Below are 20,184 nucleotides of genomic sequence, written 5' to 3'. Positions count from 1 at the left end.
CGGCGGGCTCGGAGCGGCTTGGCCCCTCCGGCCTCAGAACCCCTCGATTCCGGAACCGCGGACACGGGCGACGGGTCCCGCCCGGCCCCGCCGCGGGGTGCGCGCTGACGGGACCGCCCCGCGCGTGACGTCATCAGGGACTGCCACGGTGCAGACGCACCTTTTCGTGTAAGAACAACCTCCCGGGTGCTTCCGCCAAGAAAAGTAGTGCAAGCGGCATTTTCCATCCCGCCACCGGAGGTGCTGAACCACGCTCTCGCCATCCCCGCCCCGTTCCAGCCGAACCCGGCGCGGCCGCGCTCCCACCCGCGGTCGGGAGAGCCTGCGGGGTGGCGGGGGGCGAGCCGGCGCGCGGATCCCTCCGCCTGCGGTATCGGTGCCGCGGCCGCGCCGCCGCCATTTTGAATGCCCGGCTCTGTCCGCCGCTGCTGCTGCAGGGACCGGCCCGGTGAGTGGGACCGGTTCGGGCCTCCGCCGCCCAGGCCCGGCCTCCCCTGACTCCAGCTCCCGCCACCTGGGCTCCCGCGAGTCTTGGGGCCGAACTCCGCGGCTGGGCCTCGGCCGCTCTGTCCGCGAGGCCGCCCCCTGCCCTCTCGCCGCCTCTGCCCGGCCCGCTTCGAACTCTGCCCTGCGCCCCGGGGCCTCCAGCTCGGGCGTCGGGAGCGGTCCTTGCCTGCCCTGGCCGTTCTTTGCCGGGGACACGGCGGTGCGGGCTCTGCCTCGGCCGGCGTTCCCGGCGCTCGGGGGCAGCGGCAGCGGAGCGCGTACCTCGGGAGCTGGTTCGTGCTGTGGCCCGGGGCCGTCTGGGGAGAAGTCGGGACTTGTGCCCGTCCTTCTTTCTCTCGGTACCTTATTGCCTAGGCTGCACAAGCGCTCCGAGGGTTACAGCGCCTGCATTACTTACCGTTCACGGGTTTTAATGGCAGAGGTGTTCGCTCTGGCTAAAGGTATTTGCGGTGAGCTGCCGTCTGACAGCCGGTCTGTAAGAGTGCCTTCCAGTCCCTTCTTCAAGGCTGGTTGAGTTCTCGCACGAGCTATAAGATAAATTGTAATTTATTTTATAGTAGACGTTGTTTTTAAAGTTAACAGATGGAACAGGTGTGTGTTTTATTGTGTTGAAAGTGATGTGTTAAAGTGTTGAGTGACAAATTTCAGTTTCTGATGCTTGAAGTATTAATGGGACAGCACAGAATCCCAGTGGAACATCTTTGAAAGGATAGGAGTGTCACATGTGTGGCCAAAAGGTATTTGGTCCATAGTGGCTTAAACAGTAAAATATATGTGTGTTTTCTCCTGTAAATGCAGGGGAATCCTTTAGGGATGCTCCTAGCAGCCTACATTTAAAATGGCAGAGAAATTTGTGCTGTTTTGTTTCTCCTATTTTTTTTGTGTGCGATTCACTTCTGTGTGGAAGAGCACAACAGCTTTTTGTAGCCGTTTCCCTGCTACTGCTCCTCCAAACTACACTTGGTATTTTTTCCTTTGTTTGTTTGCATATCATGTTCTGTTGCCAAATTCTTTCTTCTGTTTACTCGTGTGCTCTCTGGTGTTTGGCACAGGATTTGAAAATTGTTGGGTACTCGAGAGCTGAATGAAGGCAGGAGATATTGAGGGTTTTTATCTGAGGAGGCTGGTGTGAACCCTTCCATTCTTCTGTGCTGGGAGAAGGAGAGGAAAGGTATTTAGATTCCTATTTCTTGAGAAAGGAAAAGTAAGTCTTGGGTAATTGTTTTGTGAAGGGATCCAGCTTTTGTGTTTCCATTGTGTAAGATAACTTTCAGATTTCCTCCTTTTATGATAAAAAGCATTTTCTTCCTTTTTTGTTGTTTTTCTTTTCTGTTCCTGTAAGTGCTGGTTTGTTTTCCTGAAGGTGGCATGGTAGAGATGGAAAGGTCCTGTAGTAGCTTGGTGGTGCCCTGTGAGAGGTGAAGGGATAACAGGAATGTTGTGATTGTTGGTGTGTCAGGCTGTGGTGTGAGAAGGGTGGGCAGTGGCACAGAGTCCAGGCTGGCTGTTGTCAGGCACACAGAGCCCACCCTGCTGAGTGCAGCTCAGGTGTGGAACGTCAGCTTTCCAAGCATGCAGGCTCACACATACCTTCACTGCTGCTAAAAGTGACAGCACTCAGTAAAGCTGCTGGTGCCTCTCCAGCGTGAATATTTGTATTTGTGAGCTGGCCCCATGTAACTGCAGGGGATGGGTTGTTTGAGCTCATCCCATTTTTTAATGATAGAGCAAGTCCTTCTGAATGCAGGTGGTGCTAATTTGTCCTAGATGATACTCAGCTGTTCTTTAGGGAAAGGGTCTGTTCTGGCGTGGGAGGAGCATTACTTCACTGGAGGAGAGTTTTGGACTTAATAAGTAAATACAGGATGAGGCTGTAACTCAAAAGACAGAGCTACAGTAATGTGAGTACAAGTGAATCTGCTGATATCACAGGTATTAGTGCAGCCTATATCTGCTATTTGGCAGAAATGCTGCAAGTGAAATCAAAGATTAGAATTTCCTAGGGCATTGCTGAAGTTACGTGGCCTGTTGTACAGTTCATGTTAAATAATGTAAAAATGTGTCATCTTGTCTTCCTCCGGCATTAGCTAGGATATAGAGGGGTGTGGGGGTTTTTTTTGTGATAAACTAGTGGCTTTTTTATTATTGTTTAAAGTTTAGCTCTGCAGGAAAGTGAGTGAACAGGAAGTAAAATAGCCAGAGTACCTATAGGTCAGTGGTGATTGAAGTATTGAAACACAAGCCAGAAAATCTGGAATTCTGCTTGTATCTGTCATGGTGATCAGCTATATAGCTGTGCTAATTCTTCTTCCTACATTTTTTAGCTTCTAAAAAAATAGGGAGATATTTATTTTCTTTTTGGCAGTTGTCGAGGTTAATGTTTGTACTGATTAGCAGTTCAGTATGTCTTTGGAAGGCAGTTGAGGAGTTGCTGTGTTTGGTGTAAATGCACAGCTGTGCAGGAATGGGATAGCTCATCCAAAGTGCTGACTTGTGCTCTGGGACCTTGCCTCAGTCAGCAGGGAGTGGGAGGGGGTCTGCGGTTGTTTGCACAGATCCCACCCAGTCCCACTGCCAATGTCCTCAGTCTCTGTCCTGCCTCTCCTCTTCCTCTCTGCTCCTGAGCAGCCCCCAGCCTTGCTGCTTGAGTACTGTTGTGCTGCATTTCTTGTTGGTGAGTTTGGTTTTTTCCAGTGTAACTGCAAGTGGGACCATCTCTTCTTCTAAGACCATTTTTTATCTCTTGTTTTGGGATACTTTTTTCTTATTTGACTTCCCCTGCTCCCCTCCAGCTGTCTCTGCATAAAGCAAAGTGTAACTCTAATGCCTTTTCTTAGGACAGTGCATTTTGAAGCCCCCTGCTGACTTAATTGCTCTCTGATTTTCTGATGTTGCTTTCTAGTTCTCTATTGCATTCAATAGCTTTTTCTTCACCAGAGATTGTCGCACTTACGATGTTCCATGGTTGGTTGCTCTTTCTCTCAGCTCATTTGTGTTGCCTTTGCCCTTCTCGATGATGATGGTGCTCCTTGCTTTGGTGTTTATTGTATAAATAGTTATAATAATTTAATATTTACTGTATAAATATTGATAATACTAGACCATATACTAATATCTCTGCTTTTGTTGACACCCTCATCTCTACTTGGAGAGTATGTTTTTGGTTTTATTGCTAAAATATTTTTCTTTTTAAGTGTCTGATAGAAGTGGGAAGCCTACTGATAGCAATGTGGAGTGGAAGCCATCAGTGTTGTGTGTCAGCGCTGCAATTACTCCTTTCATGGAGTCTGGACAGATCCTCTGCTCTTGTGTGTACTAGGCTGGATTCAGTTGCACCTAAGCAAGTAGTGGAGTTCTGCTGTTGATTTCAGTTGGGAGTTTGGTCTGGCCTCAGTTGTGTAACTTCCCAAAAGCTGGTGTTGCTTGAGGAGTGTGATTGCTTATGTATGTGTTGAGGTGGAGCAACTGGAGTTGTGTGTTTTAGATGTGTTTGAAACCTATGCTGCTTCAGGCTTGGGGTGTTTGCTAGACAGAAACAAGTTCAGAAATGCTGTTTACATGAAAAGCTGTAACTTGGTGTGAAATCACCACAACTGAAAATTCAGACCATTTCCCCAAACAGTAGATCTCTTCTATAAATAATTTCATTCTTTTGATGGCCTTTATGTCTTAATGTTTCCAGAATTAAAGGCTAAATAATAATGGAATGTTAAATGTCTGATAATTTGTCCTAAAGAAATTTTAAAGCAGCTGTTATTTTTTAAAGTTTTATCATCTTAGAAACACATAGGATATTTTAAATGTAAGCTAATATTTCTGAGTAGTTTCCAGAGGACGTGCTCTCAATTCAGTGTTTAAGGACTATCCTTTGTGTTTACTCTGCAATTCCTGATAGAGGAATAAAGCTTAACTAAAGCACTTGAGCATTTTCAAGGTGGGTTTTGGTAATATTAGGTGTGTGTTGTAAATATAAGAGGTGACCCATCGTATTTGAATGTGGCTGTATTCTAAGAGAGATTTCTGGTGAAGTTCTGTACTCAAATGTTTTTGGTATAATGGCCTGTTGAATAAAATCTTTAACTTTCAAACGTGACAAGCTTCCACTAGTAGCAGACCATGTGAAGGAGAAAACAGTGATTTATCAGTACAATTTAAATGAAAACTAAATGGTGTTATTCATGAAGATTTTTGTTGGGTTTAGTTTGGTTGGTTTTTTTTCCACTTGTATATAGTAGGAATGAGTTACACAAAGAGAGAGAAAATGCCTCTTATTATGCCTTTTATTGGTTCATGGGAAGGATTCCTGAATAGCAGAGGGAGGAGGATCACTGAGGCGACACCTTTCCTAGTCTCTGGATTTCAGGAAAGAAGCTGGAATTTTGTTTTCTAAGGAACCTAAACACCAGCCGCCTATACAATTGGAACTAATCTGAATTAGGTCTCCGACTCTCTCAGAAGTTTTGATCTTGATAGTATGTTCTTCTAAGGAGCAAGGCTTTTGAAATTAGAAGAGGAAAAAAGATCTGGTGAGATTGAAGAATTCTGTGTGCAACACTACCAGATATTGTAAATATTAACTAGTAGGCTCTTTTCAAGTATTCAGAAATCATCTCTGATTTTTGGAGCTTGTACTTGGCAAAGAAATGGCTGAAGGAAACTCCTGTTTTCAACACAAGGAGGAAATAGGTAGCAACTTCTACAAACTGCCTTGTCATTTATGTTGATGTGCAAAGAGTAAAAGAATGTGTCTGTACTGGTGAAAAATGTTAACTAATCCAGAAGAACAAGATTTGCTACTTTGAAGGAAGTTCTAAGAAGCACTTAGGCACCAGCTAAAGGGAAGCTCCACTGTCTGCTGTTGCTAGATGATATAGTTATCCTTCCATTGTTGCAGTAGAGGTCTGTTGGCATTGTAATAGGCTTAGAAATTGCTGAGACTAGGTAAATGTTAATCTTTTCTGTAATGCTTCTGAATATAAGTGTTCTCATGTCCAAAGTTTCTTCTCATCTGCAGTAACTGCTGCTTACGCACACTTGAAATGTCTGAAACTCAAAACTGTGATGAGATTTCCAATGTATTAGCATGCAGAAGAATGTTAAAGTCACTGAAGGCAAAGAACAGGTACCTGATGCAAGAATTTTTGATGTTAAGAGAACATTTTCTTGTGGAGGGGAAAAAAACAATGTGCTGCATTGCATGGGAATTACCTCGTATTGAAATACTGGACGAGTGTACATAAGAGGAGCTCAAGCTTCAAGGATAAACATGTAGGGTGATTTGTGAGGGGAAGATGCTGTTTTACATGGATGGGTACAAAACCTTTTGTATGATATGGATTCAAAGGTACATTAAAAGCTGGATGATTTGATATTGACTAAAAAAAAAGTATGTAGTTGCAGCACAAGGCTAGAAGTCCCTTTTCTGGATATTGGAAAATAAATCACAGCCCTGTCTTTTGTCCTTTTGTAATCCTCCATCAGAGCAGGTCTACGTTTTTCTGTTCTCATCAGGCAGGGAGTGTGTGTTTGTGAGATACAGTTGCTCTTAGTCCTTCGGGTTAGACTGTCCGTGCAACTGTGTTAGCTGTTACACAAGTGAGAACAGCAGGAAGCCTCAGAAATTGTATTTTGGGTCTTACTCATCAATCCTTGCTTTCTGAAGTGCTGGTTCTGCTTGCTTTCCTGTGATTGTGAAGTGAGGAGAAAAAATAATCTTTACAATGTGCCTTGCTAATTCTTTATTTATGCAAGGGTATTTGTAAATACTGACTATTCACTTTTTTCAGTATATGAATGATGTTAGATCTTCAGCTTGTCGTCATTGTACCTGCCTTTTGCTGAGACAGGAAGTTCTGCCTAAACACTGGAAAAGGATGAAAAAAAAAGTATTCATAAAAAGCTGTACTTCACATATATAGTAACATTGTTGAATTCTGTTTTTCCCTCGACCAGAACTATTTAGGCAGTATTTCCTTTTATTTTCTGCTGTCCAGGGCCAAGCTTAAGATGCTGAAGCCTTCCATGGGCATCCCTACAGAAAGTTTTTGGTCCACTGGCAAGGAAAGGAGTGGGCTTGTACAAGTCACAGGCTGCAGATATCAGTGTTCAGCAGTTTATAAACCTTCAGATATAGAGTGAGCACAAAACAGCTTTTGTGGTATCTAAACAATTTGTTGGCAAACCTCAGTTTGTTTGCAGGTTATGTGTTAGCGTTTCAAAAACTTTGTAAAGAACACTTCCTTCAAAATAAAGGAGTCAGTCATGGTTGTAATTGATTGTATGGTTGTAGCTAGACTAGTAGTAGCCACTGCTTTTCTTGTCAGGAGCAGCAATGTTGTAGATAAGCTTAGTTAGGGTGCAGAGCCATAGCATCAGTGTGGATTCATGCTGGAGTGAGGCTTTCAACTCTTTTCCAGACCATGGGAGGTCTCCCAAAGCCGCATGCTGTCCCTGCTGCCTGTCTGTGCACGAGCCAGGCTGGTGTGTCTGGGGCCTGCTCTCGGGACAGAGGGGGCAAAGCTGCTTTTTGCATGCGCAGGTTGGTGCACTGTGCCTGGAGTGCCAGTGTGTACACAGTGCAAGGACTGGACTCGCCTTTTTCAGCATGAGCCTGCACGTGAGGGATCTTAGTGATTATGAAATTATTGCCTATGGGCTGCAGAGGAATATTTCTGTAGTAGCACTTTTATCTTTGTGACTTCTGCTCAATTTTCCAACAAGAATGTGGCTTATTGAGATCAGTTTAGAACTATGTGGTATGTGTGTGTAGTAGATGAGTCTAGGCTTAAAAATTCAGCACTTAACATGGACAGTTGCCACCCAGGAAAGAGATTTTTGCATTTATGATACTGTTGTGAAAAACACAAACTGAGCACTGTGCTGCAATCAGAACTCCACGGAATGTTACCAATTTTCAGGAAAATAATAGGCAAAAAAATATAAGGCATTTTTTTAAATACATCAATATGACATCTACCCCTTAAGTGCTACATGCAGCATATCGTTTTTGTTCCCCTTGAGAAAGGATGTAGAGCTGTATTACATGAGGGCATGGCAGCAAAGGTAGTGGTCATGGAAGGGCTTGTTCTGGAGATGGATTTCTTACTTTTCCCTGACTATTTCTGTTATGCCTGTTAGTGCAGCATGAGTGCATAGCAACCGTTAATTTATTCATATCACACTAATGTGAGGAAGTGTTGTGAATTGACATGGAGAGACAAGACAAGAGTAAGGATTAATGTGTCCAGTAGTCTTGATCCTACACATGTCAGCATTCTGGGACAAAGTTTCCTTATGCAGGAAGAATATCTCTACTCTTCCACTTTCAAAACTGAATGCTTTGTGTCTCTATAAATTCAAGCTTTTTAAATATGAAGATGAGAAACTTAAATATGAGGAGTCTACATGGTTTGGCTGAACAGGCCTAGTGTATGTATGAGTTTGTAATCAAGACTCAGAGCTGCCTTTGTCTGGCTTACTGTAAGGCCACCTTTTTACTTGTACATGCATCTCTCTCTACTTTTCCGCAAGCAAAGAAATCCCGTTAGCTCTGTGTTCCAGCCTTTCTGTTCGGTGGCATCATGTAAGCCAGTTAAGTGCAGCACCCGAATGCACATCTTTTCTTATATGGCAATGCTTAAACTGTATGACACAGTATTCAGAGGGAATGGTGACCCAGACAAAATCTCTAGCAGACTGACATGGCAACTTCTTACAAGTTGGTCTGAAACCTTATCAGAAGGGCTCGGTTCTGTTCAAACGCTGGCATGGATGAAAGAAGGCTGTAAAGATGTTTATATAGTCTGAGCTCCCCAAAAGTCAGAAGTCTGCTTTGGTGAACATGAACTAAAAAGTTCAACTGTTGAACATAAATCCTAAAGTTTGGATTCTGTTTGATAGCCGCTTTCCTCTTAACAGGAATTTGGCAGACTAAATTGCTCTGTGGGTCAGATGACTCCGTCGGTATTCCATCTGATGAGGTGAAACAACTCTCTGTTCGTGTATACACCTTTCACACCCATACTGCCAGACAGTAATGTCACAGGCTTGTTTGTTTCACAAAGGGTTATTCTAATTGGGTGTAATAGAAGGATGATGTAAACCTGATTATTTCTGTTTGAAGCAGGATTCTCTGAAATATCCACACACCTAAGATTGTGCTTCCATTTGCTTTTCTGCTGACTTCCACACTTCTAAGAAGGAAGTGTGTATGGCGCAAGTTAGCAGGTTTTTTGAAGCGTGGCCATCTGAAATGGCCACTTAGATGAAATCTTGTGCAAGTTGTTAAACAGAGGTGTGTTTTGTATCGGATTTCTGTCCCAAGTTGTCATGATTCTGGGATCATTTTTGTTTGGAGCCTGGCTTTTCTGGAGAGAGGCAAATGATGTGAATATGAGAGTACCTTGCAGAGTGCTGTTTCTGCCTGTTTCAGGTGGGGAATCATGCTATGTTCATTTGACAGCTGGCTCAAATTGGAGTAATTCCCATTTCTAAGGTTCTGGAAGAGCAGGTGTAAGGTACAGTGAAGTCCTCGGGTTCTTGAGTTTACTCTTAGCCATGCTACTGAAGTAGCCTACGTTTTCTTCATTCTTTTACTTACATAGCTGTAGAGTAAGAAAGAAAAAAGAATACATGGAAGTGTGAGACCATTATGAAACCTTTAGAGACAGTAAAAGTTTTACAGTCCTCTTTCTTCTCTCAGAGGATGCCAGCCCCCATCAGACTGCGGGAGTTGATCCGGACCATCCGGACAGCAAGAACCCAGGCAGAAGAGCGTGAGATGATCCAAAAAGAATGTGCTGCTATCCGGTCATCCTTCCGAGAGGAAGATAACACATACCGATGCAGAAACGTGGCAAAGCTGCTGTATATGCACATGCTGGGATATCCTGCACATTTTGGCCAGGTAGGTTAAAATTTAGTGCCTTCTGTGCATAAGCCAGTCTGTCTTCTGTGTTTTGGGCTCATTAACTTGATCAGAGCATTCCTAGGCGCAGTTCTTCTTCACACCTTTGGGGTGTTTTGAGGTCTGTTTTCACGTATGTTCTGAACCTGTGTTAGTTAGTTTAGACTTCATTAGTGATATTTGCTGTTTGGGGCTTACTTATTTTGTTTTGAAACTTGAGGTTAGTCTGCTTTCGCCATACTATCTCCTCCTCACCATCCACGTTTCTGCAGAGCAGTAGTGCTTAAACCACAGTCCAAGACATAGGGATGTTTTTAGATTGGATCAAAATAGCACTTTGGAGTTCTGTCTCTGAAAAATACTACATAGTTCAAAGGAGGTTCTATGCCCTTCTCCATATAAAGTAATGTATTTGAGACAGAAAAGAGCTGGTCTGTTCCTGGCAATCAGAAACTTGTGTTCCTTATCCCCGTCTTAGTCAGGTGACATGGAGAATGCAGGTGTGAGTTTTGCATCTCTTGGATTATTTTTGATGTGCTGTTTTTGACAGAAATTTTAGGAAAAGGAGCTAGGAAGATGGAGGCTCTTGATCTACAAGGTGTCCCTCAGGTTAGCTTTGTTTAGTCTTTGGGGCATTGTTTTGCTTAGAAGTCAGTAAGTGTCCTGTTAGTAGTAATCTAACCTAGGTCTTCAATAAAGCTTAAATCAGTCAAATTATCCCTTCATGTAGCTTCATGTCTTGTGTGTCTGTCCATTTGTGATTGAATTTACCAGTCCTAATATGTCTCACTGAAACAGTAAGCTCAAATCAGTGAAATCAAATCGCAGATAGTTAGGATTAGTGAGTTTAGGCTCTGCTGTAGCATATCAAGTGCCTCATTTTACTTGTATATTATTGGATTATTCTCTCAGGATAAAGAGTTTTTAATAAGAGCAAGTTAAGTTGTGTATTATTCTGTTCTTAACATTTTTCATAGCTGGGCTCTCTGGTCCAAGGGAGAAACTTCCTGTCACAAAAATTAATTATCTTGGGGCCTTAAGAATAATGAAAAGTGTTACAAAAGTGTCATCTAGAATTTCAACGTTTGGCTATGTTAAGAGCAAAATTTCATTCTTCTATCTTGTTGCTCAAGTATTTAATCCCATCAAAGGAAGATTATAATTTGCCATTTAGTTTAATGATTTAATTTACCATTACTAAGTAAATTTACTAATTTACCATTACTAACTAAAGCAGCAATTTGCAGTTTCTGCTTTGGTTAGTAATGGTAAATTCACTGTTAGTGAAAGAAGGCTAAAGCAGATTGTTCGGTATCTTATTGCCAGGCTTGCTACATCTTGAAAAGAAGCATCTATTCTGACTATTTGGAGAACAGAGTACTTCATTCAATGCCCTTGGTTCTCTTGTAGTTTATCAGTTGCATTTTCATGAGAGCCCAGTGCTGAAAAGGGTTTTAACAAGTATTCTGCAAGAGAGTGAGTTGGAGAACTTTGCATGTCCTTAACGCTTATCACTGGAGGGAGTTGTTCAAGGTGCTACTGTTGTATAGGAGTACAGTTTGTGTGAGCTGGGGACCTGTTGAGCACACAGGCTCTACCAACAGTGGAGTCTTGCAGATAGACAGTCCTGCAATGTAGACAGTAATCTTCTGAGAGTGATGGGATAAATATGCAGGAAAGAAGTTTTGCAAAAAAAACCAGGAGAACCACAAGTGGTGTTACAGTCTCTCTTAAAGCTGTAAGCAGTGGGCAGCTAACAGTCTGGGTAACCAGGAGTGAGTGGTTTGTCTACTTCTATCCAACCCAGGGTCCACAACTTTGACCTGGGATATCTTGTACACAAGTATGAGAATGAGCACTGTATTTAGCCGGTGCATGCTGATATGCACTGGATGGCTTGCTGTCTCCTGAGCATGTGCAAAGGCTGTTTGTGCAAGTTCGGAAGTAGTTGGACAGCCTGGACAAATGCTCAGATAACTTTATTATTGTCATTGTTTCTATTTGAAAAAAAATTGCAGTTAGAAGAGTGCCTATGTCAGTAAAAGTTGGGTCAGTTGTAGTCCGGTTACATGCCAGTAGTATCTGTTACAGTGGTGATGTAGCAGATTTTAATTGTTCCTTTGAATGAAATGGATTTAACAGTATCAAGATTTTTTTCCACTAATTACACCTGGTAAGAGCTTCAGCTGATCATGTTTCTTAGTATTGCTGTGCATTAATGTAGTTTGCATGTGCTTCTATACAAGTGAAGCAAGTACTCATCAGCCTTTCATGGGGTAAATTTCACTAATATATTTAAAATTCAAAAGTACTAGAAATGTATCTTAGAGTATCTGTTGCAGTCATCAGTTTTCTTATGCTGTTCCTCAGTCATTCATCTTCTGCCTTCATTGGCTCTTACTCTGTAGCTTAGGTGTCATCAATTTTATGTTGCGTTTTTGCGGAGGATTGTATAAGTATCTTGTAAACCCAGGAAAGAAGGTTGTTTCAGAGGTGCATTATTCTCTTACAGAAAGCACTGGAAACATGAGAGCTTGATATCTAGTGTTTTGTATGTTATCTGTGGCTGATCTCAGGCATTTGGGCAAATGCAGTTATCTTTGCAGAGAGCTGGTCTTATTGTTCAGAGGTGTTTATTCGAGGTTTTCATCCTGTTTAGTCTTGCAGACTGAACTCAATTTCTTTCAAGCCTTTTCTTCCTGATTTGTCATCTTTGCACTAGCTGGGCTTTTGCATATGATAGCAATGTCAGCGGCTGAGTGTGTGTTCTAATGCCACATGGTCATGAGAACCTGCAGGATGGGGACTAGGCCATAGCACTTTTTCTCTGGCACTTCACCTTTAATTTTCTTACCAATATACTGTGCAACTTTACTCCTGTTGATGTGTGTGTTTCTTGCATCTCACCTGTGTCTTGCCCTGTTCAAACTACTGTCTAGCTGAAGACATGAATCCCTTTTCCTGACACCTCATATCTTTGCCTCTGTGTGCCCCCTTTGCTATGGATCTGTTGCCAGCTCTGTCTGACCCCTCCTCAGACCTATTGTGCGTGCTTATTTGCTGCCTCAGCTAGTAAAGCAGACTTACAGAAATAGTTTGTGAGGGATAGAACTCTACTTCCCTGTCAGGAAAGTAGACATGGATTATAATTGATTAGTTATCTGTTACAGAAAGCTATTTTAGTGCATTGTAATGTCAGAATATGTCTGTGGTGGATGGTATTTGCTTTTCAAAGTGTCAGATGTAAAAATGAGCTGGCAGTTAAATTTTAAATTAGCAGAGTGCAGGTGAAAACTATGTATGTTGTCTTGGGAATCTCTTTTGTGCTATTGACCACAGTTGCCATTTCTACAGGGGGAAGGGGAAACTTGTAGTGGCTGGAATGCACGTGATTTTTGGTAAACTTCTGGTGTTCCAGAGATTACAGAGGTGTGCGAAAACATAACTATCTCTGACAATCTACTTTTTGCCTAGATAGAGAGTTAGTTACAGATCACAATAAACACAACCTGATTTTAGAGTCATAGACTCCTATAATGGTTTGTGTTGAAAGGTCATCTAGCTCTAACTGCCGTGGGCAGGGACACCTGCTAGTCGAGGTGTCTTCAAGCCCAGTTCAGCCTAGCCTTGAACACTTCCAGTGATCCAGGAGCAGGCACAGCTTCTCTGGGCAGCCTGTGCCAGGGCCTCACCGTGCTCACTGCCAAGAATTTCTTCCTAGTATTGAACCTAAACTTGCCCCTTTTTCCATTTGAAGTAATGATCTCTTGTCCTGTCACTACATGTCCTTGTTTTGGCAGCTTACAGAGCATTGATCCTCTTCCTAGTAGGTAAATTGAACCTTTTAAGTTTAGTTAAAAAATTTCACGTGCATATCAAACATGACACTTGATCTAGATTTCCAGATCTTTATTATTTTGTGTTTACTGATGTATCCTTCCTCTCTATCAGTGTGCTATTCCTCTCTATCAATGTGCTATCATTTACTTTTGTGATCTGACATTAACCAACATATCTGGTATATCTGAGGTCACGGAGGACCAACAGTGTCTGACCACTTCAAGGCACTGGAGCTGCTAATGACCTTCCTGCTGGCTTTGTTGGAACTTTAGCCAGGCCACTTAATCTTTCTTGGTTTTCCACATCACCAAAATGAAAACGAAATACACCTTTAAAAGTGCATTCTGAGATACATACGCTACTACACATCAAAATTCAAACTGTTTCTTCTCTAGCTAAGAAGTAGTTTTCAAGCTAATTATGTATTTTTTTTCTTCTTTTTTTCCTTTTTTTCCAGTTGGAGTGCCTCAAGCTTATCGCATCTCAGAAATTCACAGACAAGCGCATTGGGTATTTAGGTGCCATGTTGCTGCTGGATGAGAGACAGGATGTTCATCTTCTTATGACCAATTGCATAAAGAAGTAAGGGTACCACCTCTCCATCAAACAATGATTTGAGGTTTCAGTATTGGAAAGTATCCTTCTGACAGTGATACTTAAGAGTACTTTAGGGTTTTTCCTTTGTGTTAGAAAACTGGTGCCTTGAAATTGTTGTGTGCTGTTGACCATAATAAGGCTGTCGTTGTAGTGCTCTGTATTGGGCCATCCTGTATAGCTTCTTTAGTGGGAACAGAATATAAAATTGCATTAGTTTTGAAGAGGCATATGTAGCAAGCAACACATGTCCTGTGTGTTTGTTTGCTTCTGCTGACAAACTCTGAAGAGTTGTCAAGGAACAAGGCTATGTATCTTGCTTTCTTTTTAAAATCTAATGGTCCTGACAAATGGTTTTCATTGGAAGCAAGGCAGCAGCTTGGGATGCGCTGTCATTTTGCTGAAATCAGACAAGAGGGGATGGGAATGACTATTTTTTTAATACTTCTCTCAGCAAAGCAATGTTAAAGTGGGACTTTCTTACATCATAGTTTAGTGGGTGACGATGAGTGTGTTTTCAAGATGGATTGGAGCAGGTATGGAACAGCTGGGTTCTGGTTGACCTACCCAAAGGTTGTGTGTGGTGTACCGGTTTTTATTATTATGTACTTATGTATGTAATACATACTTATGTATGTATTATTAGCACTTTAGTCTCTCAGATATTAGCAAGTAAAGTATTGATCTTCAATTAGACTGTGGCCTCAAAGTGCTTTAAAAGAAACCTGACAAAACTGTGGGCCTGAGAATCTGCTAACTTTGAACCTAGCATCCAGGAGACAAGATTTTGGTCTAAAGATCTTTCATTGAAGTGCTATACCTGTGAGGTGCTTCCCTTTGAACCAGGGTGAAGGTTAACACCTCCGTTGATTGTTTACGCTGCAGTGAATTTCGTAAGGGTGTAATGAGTTTGAACTGGAAATGGGTCTGATGGAAGCTGAGCAAAAATGGTGGACAGCTTCCCACCATCTTCTGGGTTGTATATTGCTTTCTCCTTCAGCTTCTGTATCTGCCATTGTGTCTTGCTTTTATCTAGACATTAAGGGATTTATTTATGGCATTGTTTTTCGTGTTTCATAGCAAGACCCAGGTTTTTGAGACGAAAAGGAAAGCAACCTCTTGAAGCCTGTACTTGTGATACACACAGCTTTACATAGCTGCCAAAAAATTGTTAAAGGAAGGAAACAAAAAACCAACCTATTTAATAGCATGTGCTACCTGTTCCTTCATATGCATGTTGCCATAACTGCTTCATGTTACAACTAGAATACTGTCTTTGCATTCGGCACCTCTTGCATGTTTGATTCAGCTTCTTTCCCCAGCTCTTCCATCTTGCAGTCCCCACCTCTTGTTGCCTCCCAGACCACAAACTGTATTTTTTACTTTCTTCAGCATTGAATCCTGGGTGGTGTGGCAACCTTAGTACCAGACACAGATGGAAAAGTGGTGTAGAATTTGATTTTCAAGGCTGTTGGGATTGCCATATAGAAGCTATGTTATCTTGTGCTTAGTGTGATGTTGTAGCTAGCCTTATGAATAGCATCTCCTGTTAGGTAGTTTAGCTTCGTAGTGACCACTTTTCACAACTTCCTTAGGCATATGAATAGGAAAAATTGCTAAACAGAATTCTTGTATGAATTATTTTCAAGGTATGTGAATGGTGGGGTTTGTGGTTTTCAGTCAGGAGAGAGAATACTTTTGCACAGATTTTTCCATACTGTTTGGTTTGTAAATGCAGAAGCTAAAGCCTGTTGTAGAGCATATTTAAACTGGGACAGCCCACAGTGTCACTGCTGCTCTGTACTTTGCATGCAAGTTCCAAAGCTAAAACCATATTAAATGGAATTCTGTATAGTCTTCCCTCTTCTCAGCTCAATCCCTGGATACCCTGACAGGTCAACCTGATAGTTAAACCAAGTATTTTTATCTTTTTAATTGAGGATTCTAAGTAGAATGAGTAGCAAACCCTGCGGTACATGCACTCAAAGCTTCCATTGATCCCAAGTTGTGCTCCCACAGAGCTGTGAATCCAGAAAGTTCTTTCGGGCCGTGTGTTGCTGGATAGATGACTCTAGCTGTAGATGCCCTTTTTTTTGTGTGTTAATTTCTGTGTGTGCATGCTGATTGACTTTTTTTGTTCTCCTTTGCAGTGACCTTAATCACAGCACGCAGTATGTGCAGGGGCTGGCACTTTGTACTCTTGGCTGCATGGGCTCTTCAGAAATGTGCAGAGACCTTGCAGGAGAGGTGGAAAAGCTCCTCAAAACTTCCAATTCCTATCTTAGGAAGAAGGTACTTCAGGAAACTTTTGAATACTTTGTTATGGATTAAAAGGCAAGATTGATTGAACACCTTGTTAATATCTGGAATACTAGATGACTGAGATCATGCTGAGTGAATATTTTCCCAGTGTGCAAGACAGAGCTTAAAACTCCCTGTCTGTTAATAGCAGGATTGTATGTAAGCCTCTAAAAGATAAGCAAACACCCAGTTGGTGAGGCAGTTGCTTCTGTTTTTGCCCTCTTCTCCCATAATGTTATTGGTGGTAATGTGAACGCCTGCCCCCTCATGGACATTAGCCTCAAAATTCTGGTCGCCAGTTTGATTTATCTTCTCAGATAAGAGAAGACCCTCGTTATTAACAGTGCAGGCTGGTATCAGAATATTTGCACCTATTTGATGTCTTCTGTTGATGATGGTAACAGTAGTATGAGAACGAGAGGGGTTGAAATGGACAAACACTTATAAATTGTCTAATTTATGTAGCAAATGTGCCATAGCATCAGCAAAGTGTGATTGCCCCTATTCTTTTACGTTTATTTATTGATAAGCCTTGGTGAGAGTGTGAAGCACTAAGATTTAGGAAGAGATGCATTGTTACTTCTTTGTCTAGTGCTAGATCTAGAGAGTTTGGAGAGAAGGCAATGCCAAGAGGTCTTGCTGTGTTCTGGAAAGAGGCACTTGATTTTCAGGCAGTTGCAGGGACTAGTGTCTCCTGTTGCTTCTCCAGCCTAGAAGAAATAGGCACATGTTTTTTCAAAAAACCCTGGAAATGTAGTTTTGTTTCTCATAGTACCCATCACCTGCAGGAGGAAGTTGTTTTTTGGGGAAGGAGGGAAAGTAAATAAGCCATAATTTTACAGTAAGTTTAATTATTTTTTTCCAATGCATTATCTCCTTCCCAGCAAGAGGAAGACAGGCTGAAGTAGCCCTATTAAAGGCTGAGCTGCTTTGCAAATAATAACACTTCTTGTGTGAATAATGTAAAAATGAACCATTACTAGGGGAGTATCAGTTTGTAGTTCAGTGCTCCCTGTTTATTGAACTCTTTTCAGGAATGCTGTTGAGTAACAGTTGTAATAGAAAGATGGAAAAATGTGCCAGGCTTTTGTTTGTCATGAAGATTGTTATAGTTCCCACTGTGCTAGATATTCCCAAAACAGGTATTCTTACCTTTGCAGTGTGTAGTAAAAAGTGTCTTTCCGATCCAGGCAGCACTGTGCGCTGTTCATGTCATCAGAAAGGTGCCTGAACTTATGGAGATGTTCCTGCCAGCCACCAAAAACTTGCTGAACGAGAAGAACCACGGTAATAGCTGAGACTGCACTTAGCAAGGCTAGGCCATTCTCTAGAGGATAGTGCACTTGCTACCTAAGCCTTTTGTTTGGAGGGAACTTCAGAGGTGTATTTGTATGATTTGTTTCTTTCCATTTCTACACGGTGAATGCAAATGTCATTTAGAAGGAAGAGATGTGTATGACTCTGCTAGTCAACAGGACTTTAACATGGCATAGGTGACAAAAGGAACTCTTTCATTGTGTTTTGATACACTTCAGAGTGGGTGAAATGGGAGCGTTTGATTTTTATCCTGTACACTGCCTAGCGTGACTCTAAGGAAGTGGCTTCTTAGGTTTGGAGATATTATTTTTGTGTAATCTTTCTTTAAATGGAGTTCTGAGGCCTCCTGAGGAAGGTGGCATAAGGTCTGCTAGGCAACCCAAATCAGAAGAGAAAATTAGGAGGTGTGAGGAACTTGACACCCACAATGCAGTTAACACATGCTGTCCTTCTGGAGTCTTACATTTGTATTGAATCATATTGGATTGGATATAGAAGAGACCTTAGAGGGCAGGAGCCCAGCTATGACCATTACTGTATGTTTAGTATGCGAGTTTCTGCAGACCAAGTCCAGTTTATCTCCTGCCTTGGCCTTTAATTGCAGCTTTAAGACAGGAGCACATTGCTGTCTGCTTTCCCTTGGACACAGCTGCAAGATATGATATGTTGAATTCAAGAACTTTTTTTAATGATTTCCTGTTGTTTTCTTGTGATGTTTATCAAATGTCTGGAGCCAGTGGAATGATGTTAAATGGAGATACATTTTTCTTTTCCCCCTCCCTCACGTTTAGGTGTTCTTCACACATCAGTTGTTCTCCTCACAGAGATGTGTGAGAGAAGCCCAGACATGCTTGCACACTTTAGAAAGGTAAGTGTAACCTGGTAATATTGCAAAGTTAATATTCATGGCCTTCTAGTAAAATCATTACAACTGTTTGGGTGAAGAATTTAATGATACTGTCTGGTTGCTAAATTAATTTTTTAATCATTAAATGTGAGAATTTCATGTGTATCCAGGCCTAATCCCCTTCACTGAGTGGTTAAGTTACAAACAATCAGTCTTTTAATATTGTGCTGTAACTTATCCTAGAGTTAGATTTAAAGTTGTCTTTGATGGTCCCTTAGGTTTTTCCTCACTTCTTCTATCTAATTGCATGATGACACTGGAATCACAAATGAAGTAAGCATAGAGAGTAAGATGAAAAACTGAAGCTTATACCAACACCTGAATGCCTTAACCACAGCCAAACAGTTATATGTACTCAGTTCAAAAACACCAATCTAAATTCTAGTTGTATAGATACCTCGTGCCTGATGCATACTATGCTACACAATTTTCCATTTTAATTTAGGGGTTTGAGAGTCAATGTCACTCTTCCTCCTCTGGTTAGGAATGTTTGCTTCCCATCACCCTCCTGACTTCCTTGTGTTGTTGCTATAATTTGCTGTATTATTGCCATGTGAAAGACTACCGATAGAAGAGCACCTGAAAATTGCCTTGTCATTCTAAATTCTTGATCAAAAAGGAGAAATTGAACAAAGCTGGTAGAGCAGAGCAAGCCATTTGCTCCTCTGATAAGTCTTAAAGGTGTTTGTTTATTTGCATGCCCATTTACTTTCTTCCTTGTCTATATCGTTAGGGATTTAAAACTGTACATTCTTTGGTGCATCTTAGCATTTTGGCATGCATCTTCCCTTGCCTTGGTTGTAAATGTCAAAGCAGGAGAAAAAGTCAGATGAGGTTAATTTTGCAGGTACCATCCGTGCTACTAATTGCTTGGTTAATGTGCTAGCTATGGGAAAAGGGAGAAGAGCTGAGTGCTCAAAATTTTGTTACTGGGGCATTCTTTCTAGCTATTTCTTGTAGTTGTTATGCTGTGAATGGTATAACATTGACCTATCCCTAATGCTTGCTTCGTCTGTTTTGTCCCTTTTGTCTGTTTGGAATCCTGCTGAGTTAGAATGAAAAGGTAAGAGTTAATTTTTCTAGATGATGCATGTTTGCCTTGAATCTGTAGATGTTTATGCCTTGTGAGGCAGTGCCTCTGAATGACACAGTTGTGATTGATGCCACATGCTTAGATCATCTGTACTTGTCTAATGCTCTTTGTGTGCCGGTCTTGTCACTAAATCTCTACATCCATGGCATCCCTCAATCTCAGTTGTGGAGTTGTGGCCTTCTGCGAACATCAGCCTGCTTTCCTCAAGCCTTCCCTCATTTGAGGAATACTTGACAGATTTTTTTTTTTTTTGTGCCTGTGCAATTTGTAGCCCTGGGCTTTGTGTTTTGTCTGAATCATGGGGCAACTTTGGGTGATTCTCAGAAAGGAGCAGGATAGACAATTAACTGCCTGTATGTAAGAGGCTGTAAAGGCTTTCTGTGCTGCAAGGAGCTACCCAGTCCAAGTGCAGTGCTGATAGTCTTCATGGGTATAATTTGTTCTCCAGAAGATGGGGGCGGGGGTGGGTGGCCCTCAACCAAACGCCATGGCTGTAATGTTTCCCTTTGTTCTGTCCTCAGTCCTGATAATTCATGCATGTTGGAAGGCAAAGCAAACATGAATAAGGATTCCAGGAATGCTCCACTTGTCTGTTACTATGTCCGGAGGGAAGATGTTGCAGCGCCCTTCGGTTTCCTCTTTAAGGCAGATACAGGAAGTTCAGGGTTAATTTTGTGTGTTTCATGAAATGCATGTTTTCAGAGGAGTTTGTAGTTCCTG

General features: G+C 41.9%; 1 protein-coding gene across 2 annotated transcripts in view; it reads left to right on the top strand.

Annotated features, from left to right (window-relative positions):
- Nucleotides 1–149: 149 nt before the first annotated feature.
- Nucleotides 150–20,184, top strand: part of AP1G1 (adaptor related protein complex 1 subunit gamma 1) — a 38,082-nt gene continuing 18,047 nt past the window's right edge. The window contains exons 1-6 of one of the 2 annotated variants that reach the window (XM_054296143.1): nucleotides 150–168; nucleotides 9,209–9,412; nucleotides 13,710–13,834; nucleotides 15,997–16,138; nucleotides 17,338–17,434; nucleotides 18,256–18,332. In XM_054296143.1, coding sequence (XP_054152118.1) covers nucleotides 9,212–9,412; nucleotides 13,710–13,834; nucleotides 15,997–16,138; nucleotides 17,338–17,434; nucleotides 18,256–18,332 — 642 coding nt within the window. In that variant the 5' untranslated portion in view covers nucleotides 150–168; nucleotides 9,209–9,211. Of the gene's footprint in view, nucleotides 169–382; nucleotides 449–9,208; nucleotides 9,413–13,709; nucleotides 13,835–15,996; nucleotides 16,139–17,337; nucleotides 17,435–18,255; nucleotides 18,333–20,184 lie in introns of those variants that run through there. The other variant, XM_054296142.1, reaches the window with a different exon arrangement.

Source organism: Melozone crissalis, unplaced genomic scaffold (genome assembly GCF_028551555.1).
Source record: "Melozone crissalis strain CALT ecotype California unplaced genomic scaffold, PUWL_Pcris_2 ptg000007l_1, whole genome shotgun sequence".
Lineage (NCBI taxonomy): Eukaryota > Metazoa > Chordata > Aves > Passeriformes > Passerellidae > Melozone > Melozone crissalis.
The sequence above is the reverse complement of the archived record's forward strand: the minus strand, read 5'-3'. Positions and strand labels throughout refer to the sequence as shown.